This window comes from Protomyctophum bolini (genome assembly GCF_963924005.1).
Source record: "Protomyctophum bolini genome assembly, contig: SCAFFOLD_336, whole genome shotgun sequence".
NCBI classification, from domain to species: domain Eukaryota; kingdom Metazoa; phylum Chordata; class Actinopteri; order Myctophiformes; family Myctophidae; genus Protomyctophum; species Protomyctophum bolini.
In genome coordinates this window covers 17,501-33,610 of record NW_027665619.1, presented here as the reverse complement: position 1 = coordinate 33,610, position 16,110 = coordinate 17,501, and the positions used below count along the sequence as shown (strand labels likewise).

The window sequence follows — 16,110 nt, the reverse complement described above, 5'->3', positions numbered from 1 at the left end:
GTCAGCATCTGCAAAGAGATCAAATCAAAACAGATGAGAAACAAAAGCTTCATTTGTACCCCAATGGAGGGACAGACACCATGTCCTAATCTAGTGCATGGATTCCCAAACCGGACCCCCTGCAGTGTATTATGCATTATAATGCATAAAAAAATCAAAAATCAGAAAAGAGATTGTGGAAACAAATGGACTCCTACGGGTCAATTTTGCTCAATCTTTACTCTGTTTGTGTCTTTTACAATTTACCATGTGGATTTTACCTGTGGGTGCACATCTTATCTTTTGATTTGGATTTAATTGTATACTTCATGTGGACTTGCACAAAGACTAATATGTCTATGCCATTCCAGTACCTCATTCCTCAGGTGTGTCTGAGGTTAGACACACCTGATAGTTTTAACTCAGAAGCGTTACCTGTGGCTGCAATGCTGCATGTACTGTACTGTACTGTACTGTACTGTACTGTACTGTACAGTACTTACTTATAGACCGTGAGCCAGGGGGGTTGGTCTGTACCACCTGGCTGAATAATGCTCATAGTGATTTTTGTGAAGGTATACATGTCTAGAGTTAGAAAATATGTGATAGCATTGCACCAGTGGTAGCTTTATGAGTGCTATCATGCATTTTATTTTATAACACTATGGCGAAAATTGCATGGATCAATATGAAAAAAACACACCCCCCCAAAAATGATAGTTTATTCAACGGACCGAAATAACTAAACAAAAGCTCTCCCTCTCTCTGCTCTTATCTCCAAAAATGTTAATGTGTAAACATTTATGAAACCATATAACCATTTACTGTTACCATGCATAATGTATAGTGTATTTACCACATTAATATTAGTATCACAAAAATGTTGTGGTCGCATACTGATGAGCCTGGGAGAACATACCGTTAAAAGTGTCCACATCATCATAAATATCGTCCCCTTCCCTGTAAAAAAAACATTGAAACTCTTGAATGGACAACAAAAGCACTTTTTCTTTTTTTGTAGGCTACTGCACAGCGACACCAAATGCAGGGCATCTTTTTAGTCAAATATTAGTTATACAACGGGCAGAGGAGACTTACATTTGGAGAAGCAGAGCCCTGGAGACATATCCATCTGTATGCAGGAAGACAAGATGAAGACTTCAAATAACAATGACTTGACCTAGCCTGGCCATGTGAAGACTTAAGGTTAAAATGCCATTTAGATTTAGACAGATTCTGGGTTCATGATTAACCTGATATCCCATAGTTTCCGTAGTTTCAATGTACAGATTATTTTTGATAGTACGTACCAGTATGTTGCCTAAATTGTTCTATTGATAAACTTCTACTCCATCACACAATGGTTTAATTTTCAACAAAGCTATGCATCCATAAAATATATAAAATGACGAGTGAAACATTATCTTCTGGATGAACGATACTTTCAGTATTATGTGAACATTTTATTCAACATTCTCCCTTGTAGACCTAGCTATTACTGTCTGGTCTGGTTTGTAGGGCAGAAATTCAAAACCAAGTGATCCCTGGCCTCTGCCACAAGAGGGTGCTACGAACCTGGCTACTGGGCGTGAATTACTGGCTGCTGCAGTTCAGGCCATGAAAGTGAATGTAATAAACAGCTGTTAACTGATGGGACCAGGGATCATCACCATGCTGGCTTGTGGTGGAATGTTTTTGTCAATATTCTATTTCTGCCACAGACATACAAAATGAGTGTACAATAATATGACCAGGAGCACATAAACCCCCAATTTTGATACGCATGCATTAGACCTTGGACCCCCCATTTCATTTAGTTTTTTGCTGTAAGAGAGTTACAGACTCATGGTGTTTATTTGGACCCCTTGTGGTCCTCAGACTCTACGCTGGGAAACAGTGACATCAAATGACTATTCAGACAGGAAGTGGTGTGTGAACCTACATCGTCTGTACTGGTTCCGACACAGGGCTTTCGTGTCATTGGTCAGTTGGATGACGTCCAGGATCTCTCCCTGTGCTACTGCCAAATCCTTCCCCCCCGGCTTCCTGATGATGCCGTTGGGGTCCACCATCATGGTGTGCAGAACCGTCAGGGGTCCCTCATACTGGGAAAGAGAACATTCAGGTTTAGACCAGTACAGGGCTGAAACCATCAATTATATTCTTAGCAATTAGTCTATCGATCACGTTTTGATTCATCGAATAATCGAGAAGTGCGTTTTATATCCTAGATTTTCAGGCCACTCAGATCAGAGCAATGTGTGATTGCAAATTACAAGTGTTTAACACTGCCGTAACACTGTTATAGTGCCACATATGTGTGCAATTTAGTCGTTTCGGTGCCTGAACTGTGTTTGTGCCAAGTTTGGTGCGGATTGGAACATCAGCGCACCTGTCAACGTGACATTTACTTTACATGCTCAACGAGCTCAAAGAGTATTGCATAACCTGAGGGGCATGCGTTCCCAATGACCATTGTCGTAGTGTAAATAAATTAAAGCTGCTATAAGCAATAAGGTCAACATTTTTAATTTTACATTTTTTTTTTGGTATTCAGACAGCCAGCAATGGGTAGAACGCTCCCAAAAAATTTAGTCTCTGTGACTACATTCTTTTGTATTCAGACGGCAGTCTGAAATTCAAACTTTGACATATTATTATTGCTTATAGCAGCTTTAAGTAACAAGAGATATTTACCTTAAACCTTTTTCTCAGCTCCATTTCCACTTTAGGATCTATCCTGTAACAAATTGGCAACAACACAAGCTTAATTTATACTTTGTAGTATGGAGTCAACTCCATATTGTAGTACAGTGTTGCTTGCCGAAAATAACCAATCCGTTATTTTAGTTGTAATAGAGACTAGGGAGACAACCTCCAACCACTGCAGATGTGCAAGTCATATTGTATTAACAGTCTAACATACAGATTGGTTAAAATAACAATCTATTCATTAAAATAGGTTCCAAATTGCAAATGAGAGCTAAATGAGAACAGTGGGCCTCTGCTCTACTCACAGTCCTTAAGGTGGTTGCACACTGGTGCGTTTTGCAGATCCGAAAGCAGTAGGCTATCACTAGCTGTCAGCCTGTCACCAACACCCCACAGGGCCCCACTAGAAAGCTGCGTAAAACTAATCAAATCGACCCTGATCAGAATCAGAACGCACCAGTGTGCAAACACCTTTAAGACAGTGTGTTGTGAATTGAATTGAATTGAATTGAATTGAATTGAATTGAATTGAATTGAATTGAATTGAATTGAATTGAATTGAATTGAATTGAGCTGCTCAACTTCACTTGGACAGATACCTGATTTCATGAGGAGGCGCGGGGAAATCCACTGGCACTGATGGACCCATAAAATCTGAAAAAATCAGAGACACAGATAACCACTATAGTCTTATTCACTCAGTCTTCACCTATCATAAATATCACGAATATGAACCATTCTGACACAGTCAGCACTCACCGTTTTCCTGTGCCCAGCTGCTGCTGAAACGGCAAAGCAGAAAAACAATAAAGAACTCAACTTAGACAGAATACAGAATCGAGGTAATACTGTACATAATTAATAGCTATTTATATACCATATCTACGGAGCCCCTGAATATATTTTATCTTGTACGTACAAGATCCCAGGCTCCCCCAAAGTTAAGTGTCGAAGTGTCCTTGAGCAAGACTCTGAACCCCTAATTTCTCCCAATGTGCAGGTTGGTGCCTTGCATGGTTTCCTCCAGCCATCAGTGTTATAACGTGTGTGTGAATGTAATTATGCCGTGGGTGCAAGTCCCGATCCCGACGACCTTTCCTGCGTGTCACTCCCGTGACTCTCTCTCTCTCCCCATTTCCAGCCAAACAAATATATACAAAAAAGCTTGATTGATCGAATAATAGCCACGAAAATACACATGGCCTACGACCCTCACCTGTCCATGTGGTCACCCGAGTCCACATCGTAGTAGATGTCGTCAGTCAGAGGGGTGTCGGGTGGAGGGGGCGGTAGGTGGAGGTCATGTGGGGGTGGTAGGCGGAGGTCATGTTGTGGGGGCGGTAGGCGCAGGTCATGTGGGGGTGGTAGGTGGGGGTCATGTTGTGGGGGTGGTAGGCGGGGGTGATGTGGGGGTGGTAGGCGGAGGTCATGTTGTGGGGGCGGTAGACGCAGGTCATGTGGGGGTGGTAGGTGGGGGTCATGTTGTGGGGGTGGTAGGCGGGGGTGATGTGAAGCCAGTAGGCGGGGGTCGTGTGAAGGCGGTAGGCGGGGGTGATGCAGAGCCGGCGGGCAGGGGTCGGGTGGAGGTGGTGGTAGCGGATATGCATCCAACCCTTTGGCTCGAAGAACTTTACGTTTCACCTCGTCATAGTCCACATCCACGCAGGTGTTGCTGATATAACCGTCTGCAAGAGGACAAGACTAATAAACATCCGTGAGCATTTACTTTTCGGTACAATGAACAATGATGTTAGCCGATCTATAAGCTCACAGCGGCTTGCATTTGTGAGACATTCTGAGCCTGTAGCTCAGCAAATTTTGCAACACTGAAAGTTCTTGAAAAACTAGATCTTCAGACCGCTATTGTTCCATATTGCACTGATCAGAGGGATGGTCAATGATCATCAAGTTATAGGTTATAGCCATTTGAGTGTTAAAGACTGCTGTAATACTGCTGTTGCTTGTGTAACAGCAGTATGTGTGCTTTTTTGGGGCGTTTTTTGCCTTTATTGATAGGGTACAGTAATAATTAGACAGGAAAGGGGGAGAGAGATGGGGCAAAGGCCGACAGGCTCGGGACTCGAACCCGCGACACGCCGTCAGGCTGCATTACCAGCCTAGGTGCTTGGACCGCTCAGCCGCGGCCCAGGCCTATGTGTGCATTTTTGGGAGCAAGCTGGACTGTCCAATGTGGCCGCTGTTGTGCCTATCCTCAAGCCATACGCCTGAACAGTGTTTTGTTTGGTGCGCATCGGAGCAATGAAAAAAGTACATTTTGAAATACAGCATGACAAATGTTTTCTTTTGGGTTTGAGGTGGGCCGAGGGCCGGCCCAAACCCAAACAACTCACAGTCTCCATTGGGGGTGCGAGCGAGCCACCGGCCGCCCGGATTGTCCTTCACCCGGAGGATCTCCACTCTGTCTCCCTGGTGCACGTTCAGGTCCAGTTTGCCACCATGCCAGTCCTGTCGCACCTGAGCCACGTAGAGAACCTCCACTTCCCCTTTGATCTGCAGCAGGAAAGACAAGCACTGTCAACTCAACTCTGAGGGTTTACAAATGAACCCTTTTGACTTTGAGTCCACAGAGTACACTCAGAGTATACAATACATTGATGATATCCTGCAGCAGTGGTTCTCCACCATTTGCATGTCATGGACCCCCAAAGTGAATATGCTTTAAACAAAGTATTTATATATTTTAAAATAGCCAATATTACAGTCTCACAACCCATCGCGGCATTTTGAGAGCTTGGAGATATCTATGTATAAATAAATGCACTAAGTCTCTGTGCGTACGTACGTACGTCTGTAATCCACGTAACTCGAGAACCGTTTGCCCCACAGACTTCAAATTCGACATATAATACGCGTTCCACACCACCACAGGGAGTGCAAGTGCCTGGTGCAGAGTCCGTCTATATATATCTCCATATATGGAACTGGCCTGTTCTGACATCACAGTCTTTGTTCTGACATCTGCATAGACTCCATATTTGGGCCTGCCTGACAAAGAACTCCATATGGGCATAAAAGGGACACAGACATAATAACTGGGTGGGGCATTCATTTCCAACTTGCATCGTTCCAAGTGCCCAATGGGCACCGCTCTAGTAATAATAATAATATAATAGGGCTAATATAATAGGTACTGTATGTGTTTAAAGTTTAAACTGTTCGTCCTTTTGCTGCGGACTGGGAGCCACTCAGGGAGGAGTCCTCCCAAAACCACACGACAAACTTGTTTTTAAAAAGTGCTATACAAATAAAGTTATTATTATTATTATTATTATTATTATTATGTCACACAGTTCTCTTACTTTTCATGGACAGATGGACATGCAGGTGGGCATTTCCACATCCTACCTGGAATTTCTTCCTCAACTCACGCTCCCCTTTCAGTCTCTCCTTTTGTTGTCTCTTGTCCTCCTGCTGTCCATGTGTCTTCACCTCTGTCTTCTTCTCAGAGAATCCCTTCTTCAGTTCCAGTTGGCTTCTTTCAGAATGCGAAAGAAAGAGAAACATATCACAAAGAATGTGCTAAATATCACTAAAAGTGGTTCTTTGTCAGAGAATCATATAGGAAACCTATTTTGGAGATACAGTTTCGCAGGGGTTCTCAAATGTTCTCAAATGTTTTCATGTCAAGAACCCCCCAAATTAATTAGTATTTGGCCATGGGGGTCCCTGGACCCCACTTTGAGAACCACTTAGCTAAAGGGTGTCGTTGGGGCCCGGTGCGGGTGTCTGGGGAAGTTCTTTGAATAGCCCTGGGACTCAAAAAATACAATTAAAATAAAATAGCCTTCATCTGTCATAACATTGACAAATTAAAGCCCTTGAAGATAATATGATACTGCTGATCAAAAAAGTGTTTGGGATCTCCTCCCTGTGCCATTCCTATAGGTTCACATTACTGGCACCTGCACATTTTGTGTGGGCGAGAGTGCAAGAGATAAAAGTTCAATTTCTTTATCTGTAATTTAATTGATTGCATTTATATTTGTTATTATTATTTGCATCTGTATTACACTTACTCGTCAATGATTTCATACACCTCACTGTCGTCACTCCCCTGAAAGAGAAAACGTCCATGAACAGATCAAAATTGTGAAGTTACCGTAATCACTTTAATATACTTCAAACACGTCCGTCTAGTTTTCTTTACCTGAACGAACACACTTCTGAAAAGCTTTTTAGCAAAGCGGATATAAACTGTAAATAACAACACATACCATATTTTATTTGTTATTCTGTTCGTTAGAATTAGTCATCCTTCTCCCACGTTCACGTACACAAACACACAGTTCTTCTAAACACTATACACATCTTGTCTTCATGATTCAGGGTACTGTAATTGTCCTTTACGTGGGCCATGAGCAGGCTAGTGCATGTTCAACAGGAAATAGTCCGAGATAAACCTAGCTGGTGCATTTATTTTAGTTACACAGATCTACAACATTAAAATGCACAATAATGCATTGCATGGTTTGCTGGCAATTGACACCAATCTGCTGCTCTATTGCACCTGCAAAATCTACATCCTATGTTTTAAAATCTGGCGTTATAATTAATATTGTGTCCTTACTCCAGTCAGATGCTGTGAACTGCAGTCCGTCCAGGAATCTGTGGATGAAAAAACATAAAACAGAAACTATATTGAAATGATGCTCTTCATTGGGACATGGTAGTGCATTTATTGAAAGGATTCAGGAAAAAGGCTTGCAATTCACCTTTTTATTGCTGCAAACTTTATTCAGACAGGGCAAACAGTGTTTTAAAACGTTTTGGAGCATTAAACAATTGACTTGGGAGCCTTTTTCCTAAATGATTTCACTGTCCTCGCAGTTTAGCTCAGCACAAAGAAAGTATGTGTGTTAAAATGATCTTTTGAATTTGTCTTCAAAGAATACATGGATGTAATATAGCCAGACACTGAAAACACTGACAGCGACTCTTCTATAATAATACTAAATGTTGGTTGTTTGGTCTGTTGGTAGTTAGATCACGGATTACATGCTTAACATACTGTAGTGTATTGTAGACAATACTTTTCAGAGAATCTTTTTACATTTGTAGATCCGCTAGTGTTGGTACTTGACATGTGCTACAAAGTAAATTAAGCATTAGTATCTAATCTAAGTGGGTCCAATTAGTATATATATTTTTTTAATCTCTGTTCTGAAATTTCAATACTATCATGTAAGTAAAACAACAACAGATCAAAACCAATCAAAATAAGAGTTAAGCAGGTTGAATTTTAAGAAGCAGAAGAGCTAAGATGTCACATACCATTCCTCTCCAAGGTATCTATGTCATCATATGTGTCCTGGTCCTCGTCAAATTGACTTTAGTCCATGGACAAAAGAAAAAGTGAATTAAAACAAACAAACAATAATACATACAAATATGACAATGCATGCATTGTTGCAATAATTGTTGTCTTTTTCATTAGCATTTGTAAAGTCAACAGCATTGACTTTACAAATCTATATAATCTGGGATTACTTTTACTGTAGGTCTTCTCTGCTTTACTGGGTTATTTAGCAGCTAAATCCAGAGTTTTCATGTATGGGTCCACACAATAGAAGCCTCATTGTAGATTTATACATTACTCAGCTTTAACTGAGAGTTTATAAAAACCAAATGGACCATTTGGTATACCGGCACACATGTGCACGTTCAGAGTTAAAGTTGGGAGAAGCCCTAGGCTGATTTAGTAGTTTCTTTTCCAACTCAAACACTAAGGCTGACCTTATAGTAGTAGCCTACGCTGTGACGTGAGCGACACAGCTGCAGATAATCAAAATGAATAATGGGTGTGTTAGATGTATTGTATAGGTGCGTCAATGTGCATTTATAATACTGTTGACTACTGTCTGTGATTGCACATTGGCACACCAATGGGTCTTATTTGATTAGCCACAGATGCATTTCTTACTGTACATATTTTTAATCTGATGTTGTCTTTAACCTGAACTAAAATATATATAATAATACAAAAATCAGCCTATAAGCCCCTTTAAACGAGCACTCCAGATGTGCAGTGGAGAGAAAGTGTTTGACAGAGGTGGAAGTTAAACTTAGCAATACCATATCACTTGAGTAAAAGTTAGAGTTGATATAGAGGATATTATGTCTCATGGAGAAACTGACACATCGCTTGAGACTCCAGGAAGAACAAATGGACAATATTCAAGGCCAAACAGAAGTTTTGGGAACACATGGAACAAAGTCAAAAGCCTAGGATTATATGACATAGTATGAAAGTATTCATACTTTTAGTATGTAAACAAACACAAACAAAGTTGATTCGGACAACATCACTAAACCTCGTAATGTTATATATCATATATAAAAATGTTATATTGATATAACTCAGACAATATATTATTATAAAAATGTTAACTTCCTGTTGATTCCTTATATGTCTAGCGGCGTCTATATACAGTCTAGCGGCGTCTATATACAGTCTAGCACCGTCTATATACAGTCTAGCGGCGTCTATATACAGTCTAGCACCGTCTATATACAGTCTAGCGGCGTCTATATACAGTCTAGCAGCAGCGTCTATATACAGTCTAGCACCGTCTATATACAGTCTAGCGGCGTCTACATACAGTCTAGCGGCGTCTATATACAGTCTAGCACCGTCTATATACAGTCTAGCACCGTCTATATACAGTCTAGCACCGTCTATATACAGTCTAGCACCGTCTATATACAGTCTAGCGGCGTCTATATACAGTCTAGCGGCGGCGTCTATATACAGTCTAGCAGCGTCTATATACAGTCTAGCGGCGTCTATATACAGTCTAGCACCGTCTATATACAGTCTAGCACCGTCTATATACAGTCTAGCACCGTCTATATACAGTCTAGCGGCGTCTATATACAGTCTAGCACCGTCTATATACAGTCTAGCGGCGTCTATATACAGTCTAGCGGAGTCTATATACAGTCTAGCACCGTCTATATACAGTCTAGCGGCGTCTATATACAGTCTAGCGGCGTCTATATACAGTCTAGCGGCGTCTATATACAGTCTAGCGGCGTCTATATACAGTCTAGCGGCGTCTATATACAGTCTAGCACCGTCTATATACAGTCTAGCAGCGTCTATATACAGTCTAGCAGCGTCTATATACAGTCTAGCACGGTCTATATACAGTCTAGCGGCGTCTATATACAGTCTAGCGGCGTCTATATACAGTCTAGCGGCGTCTATATACAGTCTAGCGGAGTCTATATACAGTCTAGCACCGTCTATATACAGTCTAGCACCGTCTATATACAGTCTAGCACCGTCTATATACAGTCTAGCGGCGTCTATATACAGTCTAGCACCGTCTATATACAGTCTAGCGGCGTCTATATACAGTCTAGCGGAGTCTATATACAGTCTAGCACCGTCTATATACAGTCTAGCGGCGTCTATATACAGTCTAGCGGCGTCTATATACAGTCTAGCGGCGTCTATATACAGTCTAGCGGCGTCTATATACAGTCTAGCGGCGTCTATATACAGTCTAGCACCGTCTATATACAGTCTAGCAGCGTCTATATACAGTCTAGCAGCGTCTATATACAGTCTAGCACGGTCTATATACAGTCTAGCGGCGTCTATATACAGTCTAGCGGCGTCTATATACAGTCTAGCGGCGTCTATATACAGTCTAGCGCCGTCTATATACAGTCTAGCGGCGTCTATATACAGTCTAGCGGCGTCTATATACAGTCTAGCGGCGTCTATATACAGTCTAGCACCGTCTATATACAGTCTAGCACGGTCTATATACAGTCTAGCGGCGTCTATATACAGTCTAGCACCGTCTATATACAGTCTAGCACCGTCTATATACAGTCTAGCGGTGTCTATATACAGTCTAGCGGTGTCTATATACAGTCTAGCGGCGTCTATATACAGTCTAGCACCGTCTATATACAGTCTAGCACCGTCTATATACAGTCTAGCACCGTCTATATACAGTCTAGCGGCGTCTATATACAGTCTAGCACCGTCTAAATACAGTCTAGCACCGTCTATATACAGTCTAGCACCGTCTATATACAGTCTAGCGGCGTCTATATACAGTCTAGCGGTGTCTATATACAGTCTAGCGGCGTCTATATACAGTCTAGCACCGTCTATATACAGTCTAGCGGCGTCTATATACAGTCTAGCACCGTCTATATACAGTCTAGCACCGTCTAGCACCGTCTATATACAGTCTAGCGGCGTCTATATACAGTCTAGCAGCGTCTATATACAGTCTAGCACCGTCTAGCACCGTCTATATACAGTCTAGCGGCGTCTAAATACAGTCTAGCGGCGTCTATATACAGTCTAGCACCGTCTATATACAGTCTAGCGCGTCTATATACAGTCTAGCACCGTCTATATACAGTCTAGCACCGTCTAGCACCGTCTATATACAGTCTAGCGGCGTCTATATACAGTCTAGCACCGTCTATATACAGTCTAGCACCGTCTAGCACCGTCTATATACAGTCTAGCGGCGTCTAAATACAGTCTAGCGGCGTCTATATACAGTCTAGCACCGTCTATATACAGTCTAGCACCGTCTATATACAGTCTAGCGGCGTCTATATACAGTCTAGCGGCGTCTATATACAGTCTAGCGGCGTCTATATACAGTCTAGCGGCGTCTATATACAGTCTAGCGGCGTCTATATACAGTCTAGCGGCGTCTATATACAGTCTAGCGGCGTCTATATACAGTCTAGCGGCGTCTATATACAGTCTAGCGGCGTCTATATACAGTCTAGCGGCGTCTATATACAGTCTAGCGGCGTCTATATACAGTCTAGCGGCGTCTATATACAGTCTAGCGGCGTCTATATACAGTCTAGCGGCGTCTATATACAGTCTAGCGGCGTCTATATACAGTCTAGCACCGTCTATATACAGTCTAGCGGCGTCTATATACAGTCTAGCGGCGTCTATATACAGTCTAGCGGCGTCTATATACAGTCTAGCGGCGTCTATATACAGTCTAGCACCGTCTATATACAGTCTAGCACCGTCTATATACAGTCTAGCGGCGTCTATATACGCCTAAACCTATATACGCTCTATGCCTAAACCTAAACCTAACCCTAACCTCAGTAAAACTATACCTAAACCTAACCCTAACCTTAACCTCAGTAAAACTATACCTAAACCTAACCCTAACCTCAGTAAAACTATACCTAAACCTAACCTCAGTAAAGCATACCTAAACCTAACCTCAGTCAAACTAGCGCAGTGGCTGGGGGGCGTTTCCAAGAACCCGAATGCGAAACGGATACCATATTAGCGTTTGTGGGACGTACGGTTGACGTAGTGTTGCTCCTCGTGGGACAGCAGGCTGGTCAGGTGGGCCCCGTGGACACGACACTCCCTCTCAGCCGCGTCCCAGCTCTTCCTGGTGGGGAAGTAGCGTAGCAGTGACCCTGGAACTTGTGCCATCCGTAGTCACATGTCTCCGTGTCTGGTGAGAGGGAGAGAGGAGGACACGTAGCTCATGAGTTTACCTTCTTCGATGTGTTATCCTGCATGGACTTAAGTTATTTAAACAAAGGAAAGGAAAGGAAAGGAAAATGAGTGATAGTTTTGAACCAAATGGACCCTCACGGGTTAATGTACACATGGATATGGGTCCATCTGCACTCTTCAGAGTGCAGATGTTCCATTAATGTTCCATTAAAGTCAGTGAGCTTCCCAAACCCTATTCCTTAGTTTCCCAAAACAGGGACCCATATGCGGGTCGCACACCAATTTGTATGGGTCGTGAGTAAATTCCCCCTTTTGTTGTTTTTGTTTCCAACCTGTATATATTTTGTATTATTATAAAGAGATGATACGCATGGAAGAATGGTGGTTCTTCAATGCATTTTGACCTGAGATCAGATTCCAAAAATGTCTTAAATCCTGACAGTTTAAAAAAATAGCAGACCTACAAGCTCGTAGCGCGCCACTCGGTGGTGCGCTATGAGCTTGTAGATCTGCTATTTTTCAAGCTTGTAGTGCTTTTAGGTCTGCTATTGAACACTCTTTTTTTAACCTGACCAATAACAGTAGCTTATCTGTCCAATACTTTTTGCCTAACCAATAACATTAGCCTCTGTCTAATACATGTTTTAATTTTATTATAAGAGGTCTTTAATACAAATACAATATTGAAATAAGAATACCATAGCAGCATACTGGGCTCAACATTGAGTTTGCAATCACAGAAGAACTACCATCAAAACATTAAATTATAACAAGTTATAGTTGGTACAATATATATATAGCACATACCTGTAAGAACAGACAAATAAAACACATATTTGTAGTTGGAACTGCCCACTGCTTCCTCAGACTGTCTGTGGGCAACACAACACAAACAGTAAACTCACTTTATTTTCGTGCAAAAAGAATAACACTGCGTGACGTCATCACTAGTCCCCCCGTGATAAACCAAAAGCTGTTTACAAAAAGATTCATTGCTCTCAGTTAATATTATCATAATGACCCAAAGTCATATGTATATTAGACACTGTATGCTTCAATTTACAGCTGAAATGAACACTCTTTCATAACAAAAACATAAAATAACATCACAGCGTTTTCAAAGAGCCGCCTCACCTCATAGGAACACGGAATCCACTGAGGTAGCTACGGTAACACCGCTAGGACATACAGAGCGGCAGCTACGGGAACACCACTAGGACAAACAGTGTGATATGCAGTGAACCAAAGTGCTATATAAATTATCTTAGTTTGCAACAACAAAACAATGTCTGGTACTGCTCAATAAGGGGCAAATTAACAACTCAATTTAACTAACTATTTAACTCTGTTACACTGGGCACTTCAAAATAAAAGGTAGACCAAACGTACAACAAGTGTCAAAATAAATATATCCCAAAGCAATGTAAATAAACAAATAAAACCAGCAAGTGTCCCCGGCAGTTACAACAATATAGTGATGTTGTGTTTTAACAGTACACAATGAACATGATGGATCTAAAAACGAATCCACTAGAGAGATAGAGATATTACCCACCTGTCAGTTTCAGATCGGGACACAGAACTTGTAGCTTAGAGTAACAAACAGTAGTCCCTTCCTAACATTTGAGAATATATTTTGACCTCCCTCTGGAAAAAAATAAAAACAACCTTACCAAAAATCAGTTGGATTGCGTAGTCTCGTTGGTCCAATGGATAACGCAGCGCATTTGAGTTTCAACGGCCCGGGTACGCAGCCGGAGTCAAGATCACGAGACCGCGGACCAAGGATTAAGGATTCAAACTGAATTTGTTTTGGGATGAAATCCAATCATTAGCTTTTAGGAGGACTGAGTATAAATCACTCTGACACTGTAAATGTCTGCTCCATCTTGCTACATCTTGCTACATCAGCTACATCTTGCGTCATGTAGTCTTAGGCAGTGTCAGTTGGTGGCTGTATTTTCTGTGCACCACCAGAGGGTGCTGGTATGCAGATTAACTATATACCTGTGGCAGCGGTGGCCGCCAGTTCGAATCAGCCGTCCGACACTTCACCACCGGTGAAGTGCCCTTGGGCCTTGGACAAGGCATTGAACCACTACCATGAAATGTTCTATGAACAGGGCTTGGCTGTAAACAAGTATCTGATGCTTCAAGTTATCCTGGGTAAACTTGATTTGCATGCATGTCTCCCCTGACTATCTGTTATGCACACTATCTGTTATGCATGCGTGCGTGCGTGCGTGCGTGCGTGCGTGCGTGCGAGCGAGCGAGCGAGCGAGCGAGCGAGCGAGCGAGTGATGTGTGTACCATAATCTTGCTCAACAGTGGGTGGGTCCGGGGGTCCGCGGGGGTCCGCGAAGGGGTCCCCGGGCGTATCTTGGCCATCTCTGGTCCGTTTTGGATGGGGGGAATCTCGTTGCGACCGGGGCCGCCCCCGTGGGTCTCGTGCCCGGGTGGGGGTCCGCGGGGGTCCGCGAAGGGGTCCGCGAAGGGGTCCCCGGGCGTATCTTGGCCATCTCTGGTCCGTTTTGGATGGGGGGAATCTCGTTGCGACCGGGGCCGCCTCTGTGGGTCTCGTGCCCGGGCGGGGGTCCGCGAAGGGGTCCGCGAAGGGGTCCCCGGGCGTATCTCGGCCGTCTCTGGTCCGAAAGAAAGAAAGAAAGAATGAAAGAACAAAGAAAGAAAGAAAGAAAGAAAGAAAGAAAGAAAGAAAGAAAGAAAGAAAGAAAGAAAGAAAGAAAGAAAGAAAGAAAGAATAAATAAATAATGAATTAAAGAATGAATGAATGAATGAATGAATGAATAAACGAATAAAAAAAAAAAAATGAATAAAGAAAGAAAGAAAGAAAGAATGAAAGAATAAATAAAGAATGAATTAAAGAATGAATGAATGAATGAATAAAGAAAGAAAGAAAGAAAGAATAAATGAATAAATGAATAAATGAATAAATGAATAAATGAATAAATGAATAAATGAATAAATAAATAAATAAATGAATAAAGAAATAAAGAAAGAAAGAAAGAATGAAAGAATAAATAAATAAATAATGAATTAATAAATGAATAAATGAATAAATGAATACATGAATAAATGAATAAATGAATAAATGAATAAATAAATAAATAAATAAATGAATAAAGAAAGAAAGAAAGAAAGAATGAATTAAAGAATGAATGAATGAATGAATGAATAAAGAAAGAAAGAAAGAAAGAATAAATGAATAAATGAATAAATGAATTAAATGAATAAATGAATAAATGAATAAATGAATAAATGAATAAATAAATAAATAAATAAATGAATAAAGAAATAAAGAAAGAAAGAAAGAATGAAAGAATAAATAAAGAATGAATTAAAGAATGAATGAATGAATGAATAAAGAAAGAAAGAAAGAAAGAATAAATGAATAAATGAATAAATGAATAAATGAATAAAGAAATAAAGAAAGAAAGAAAGAATGAAAGAATAAATAAATAAATAAATAATGAATGAATGAATGAATGAATGAATGAATAAATGAATAAATGAATAAATGAATAAATGAATAAATAAATAAAGAAAGAAAGAAAGAATGAAAGAATAAATAAAGAATGAATTAAAGAATGAATGAATGAATGAATAAAGAAAGAAAGAAAGAAAGAATAAATGAATAAATGAATAAATGAATAAATGAATAAAGAAATAAAGAAAGAAAGAAAGAATGAAAGAATAAATAAATAAATAAATAATGAATGAATGAATGAATAAATGAATAAATGAATAAATGAATAAATGAATAAATGAATAAATAAATAAATAAATAAATGAATAAAGAAATAAAGAAAGAAAGAAATAATGAAAGAATAAATAAATAAATAATGAATGAATGAATGAATGAATGAATAAATGAATAAATGAATAAATGAATAAATAAATA

At 40.6% G+C, this 16,110-nt stretch overlaps 1 protein-coding gene across 1 annotated transcript in view; it reads right to left on the bottom strand.

Annotated features, from left to right (window-relative positions):
- Positions 1 to 12,169: 12,169 nt before the first annotated feature.
- Positions 12,170 to 16,110, bottom strand: part of LOC308312226 (transforming acidic coiled-coil-containing protein 3-like) — a gene marked incomplete at both ends in the record, with an annotated part of 21,380 nt that continues 17,439 nt past the window's right edge. Inside the window, 2 exons of the mRNA XM_080794609.1 lie at positions 12,170 to 12,185; positions 13,325 to 13,368. Of these exons, the coding sequence (XP_080650735.1) occupies positions 12,170 to 12,185; positions 13,325 to 13,368 (60 nt within the window). The remainder of the gene's footprint in view (positions 12,186 to 13,324; positions 13,369 to 16,110) is intronic.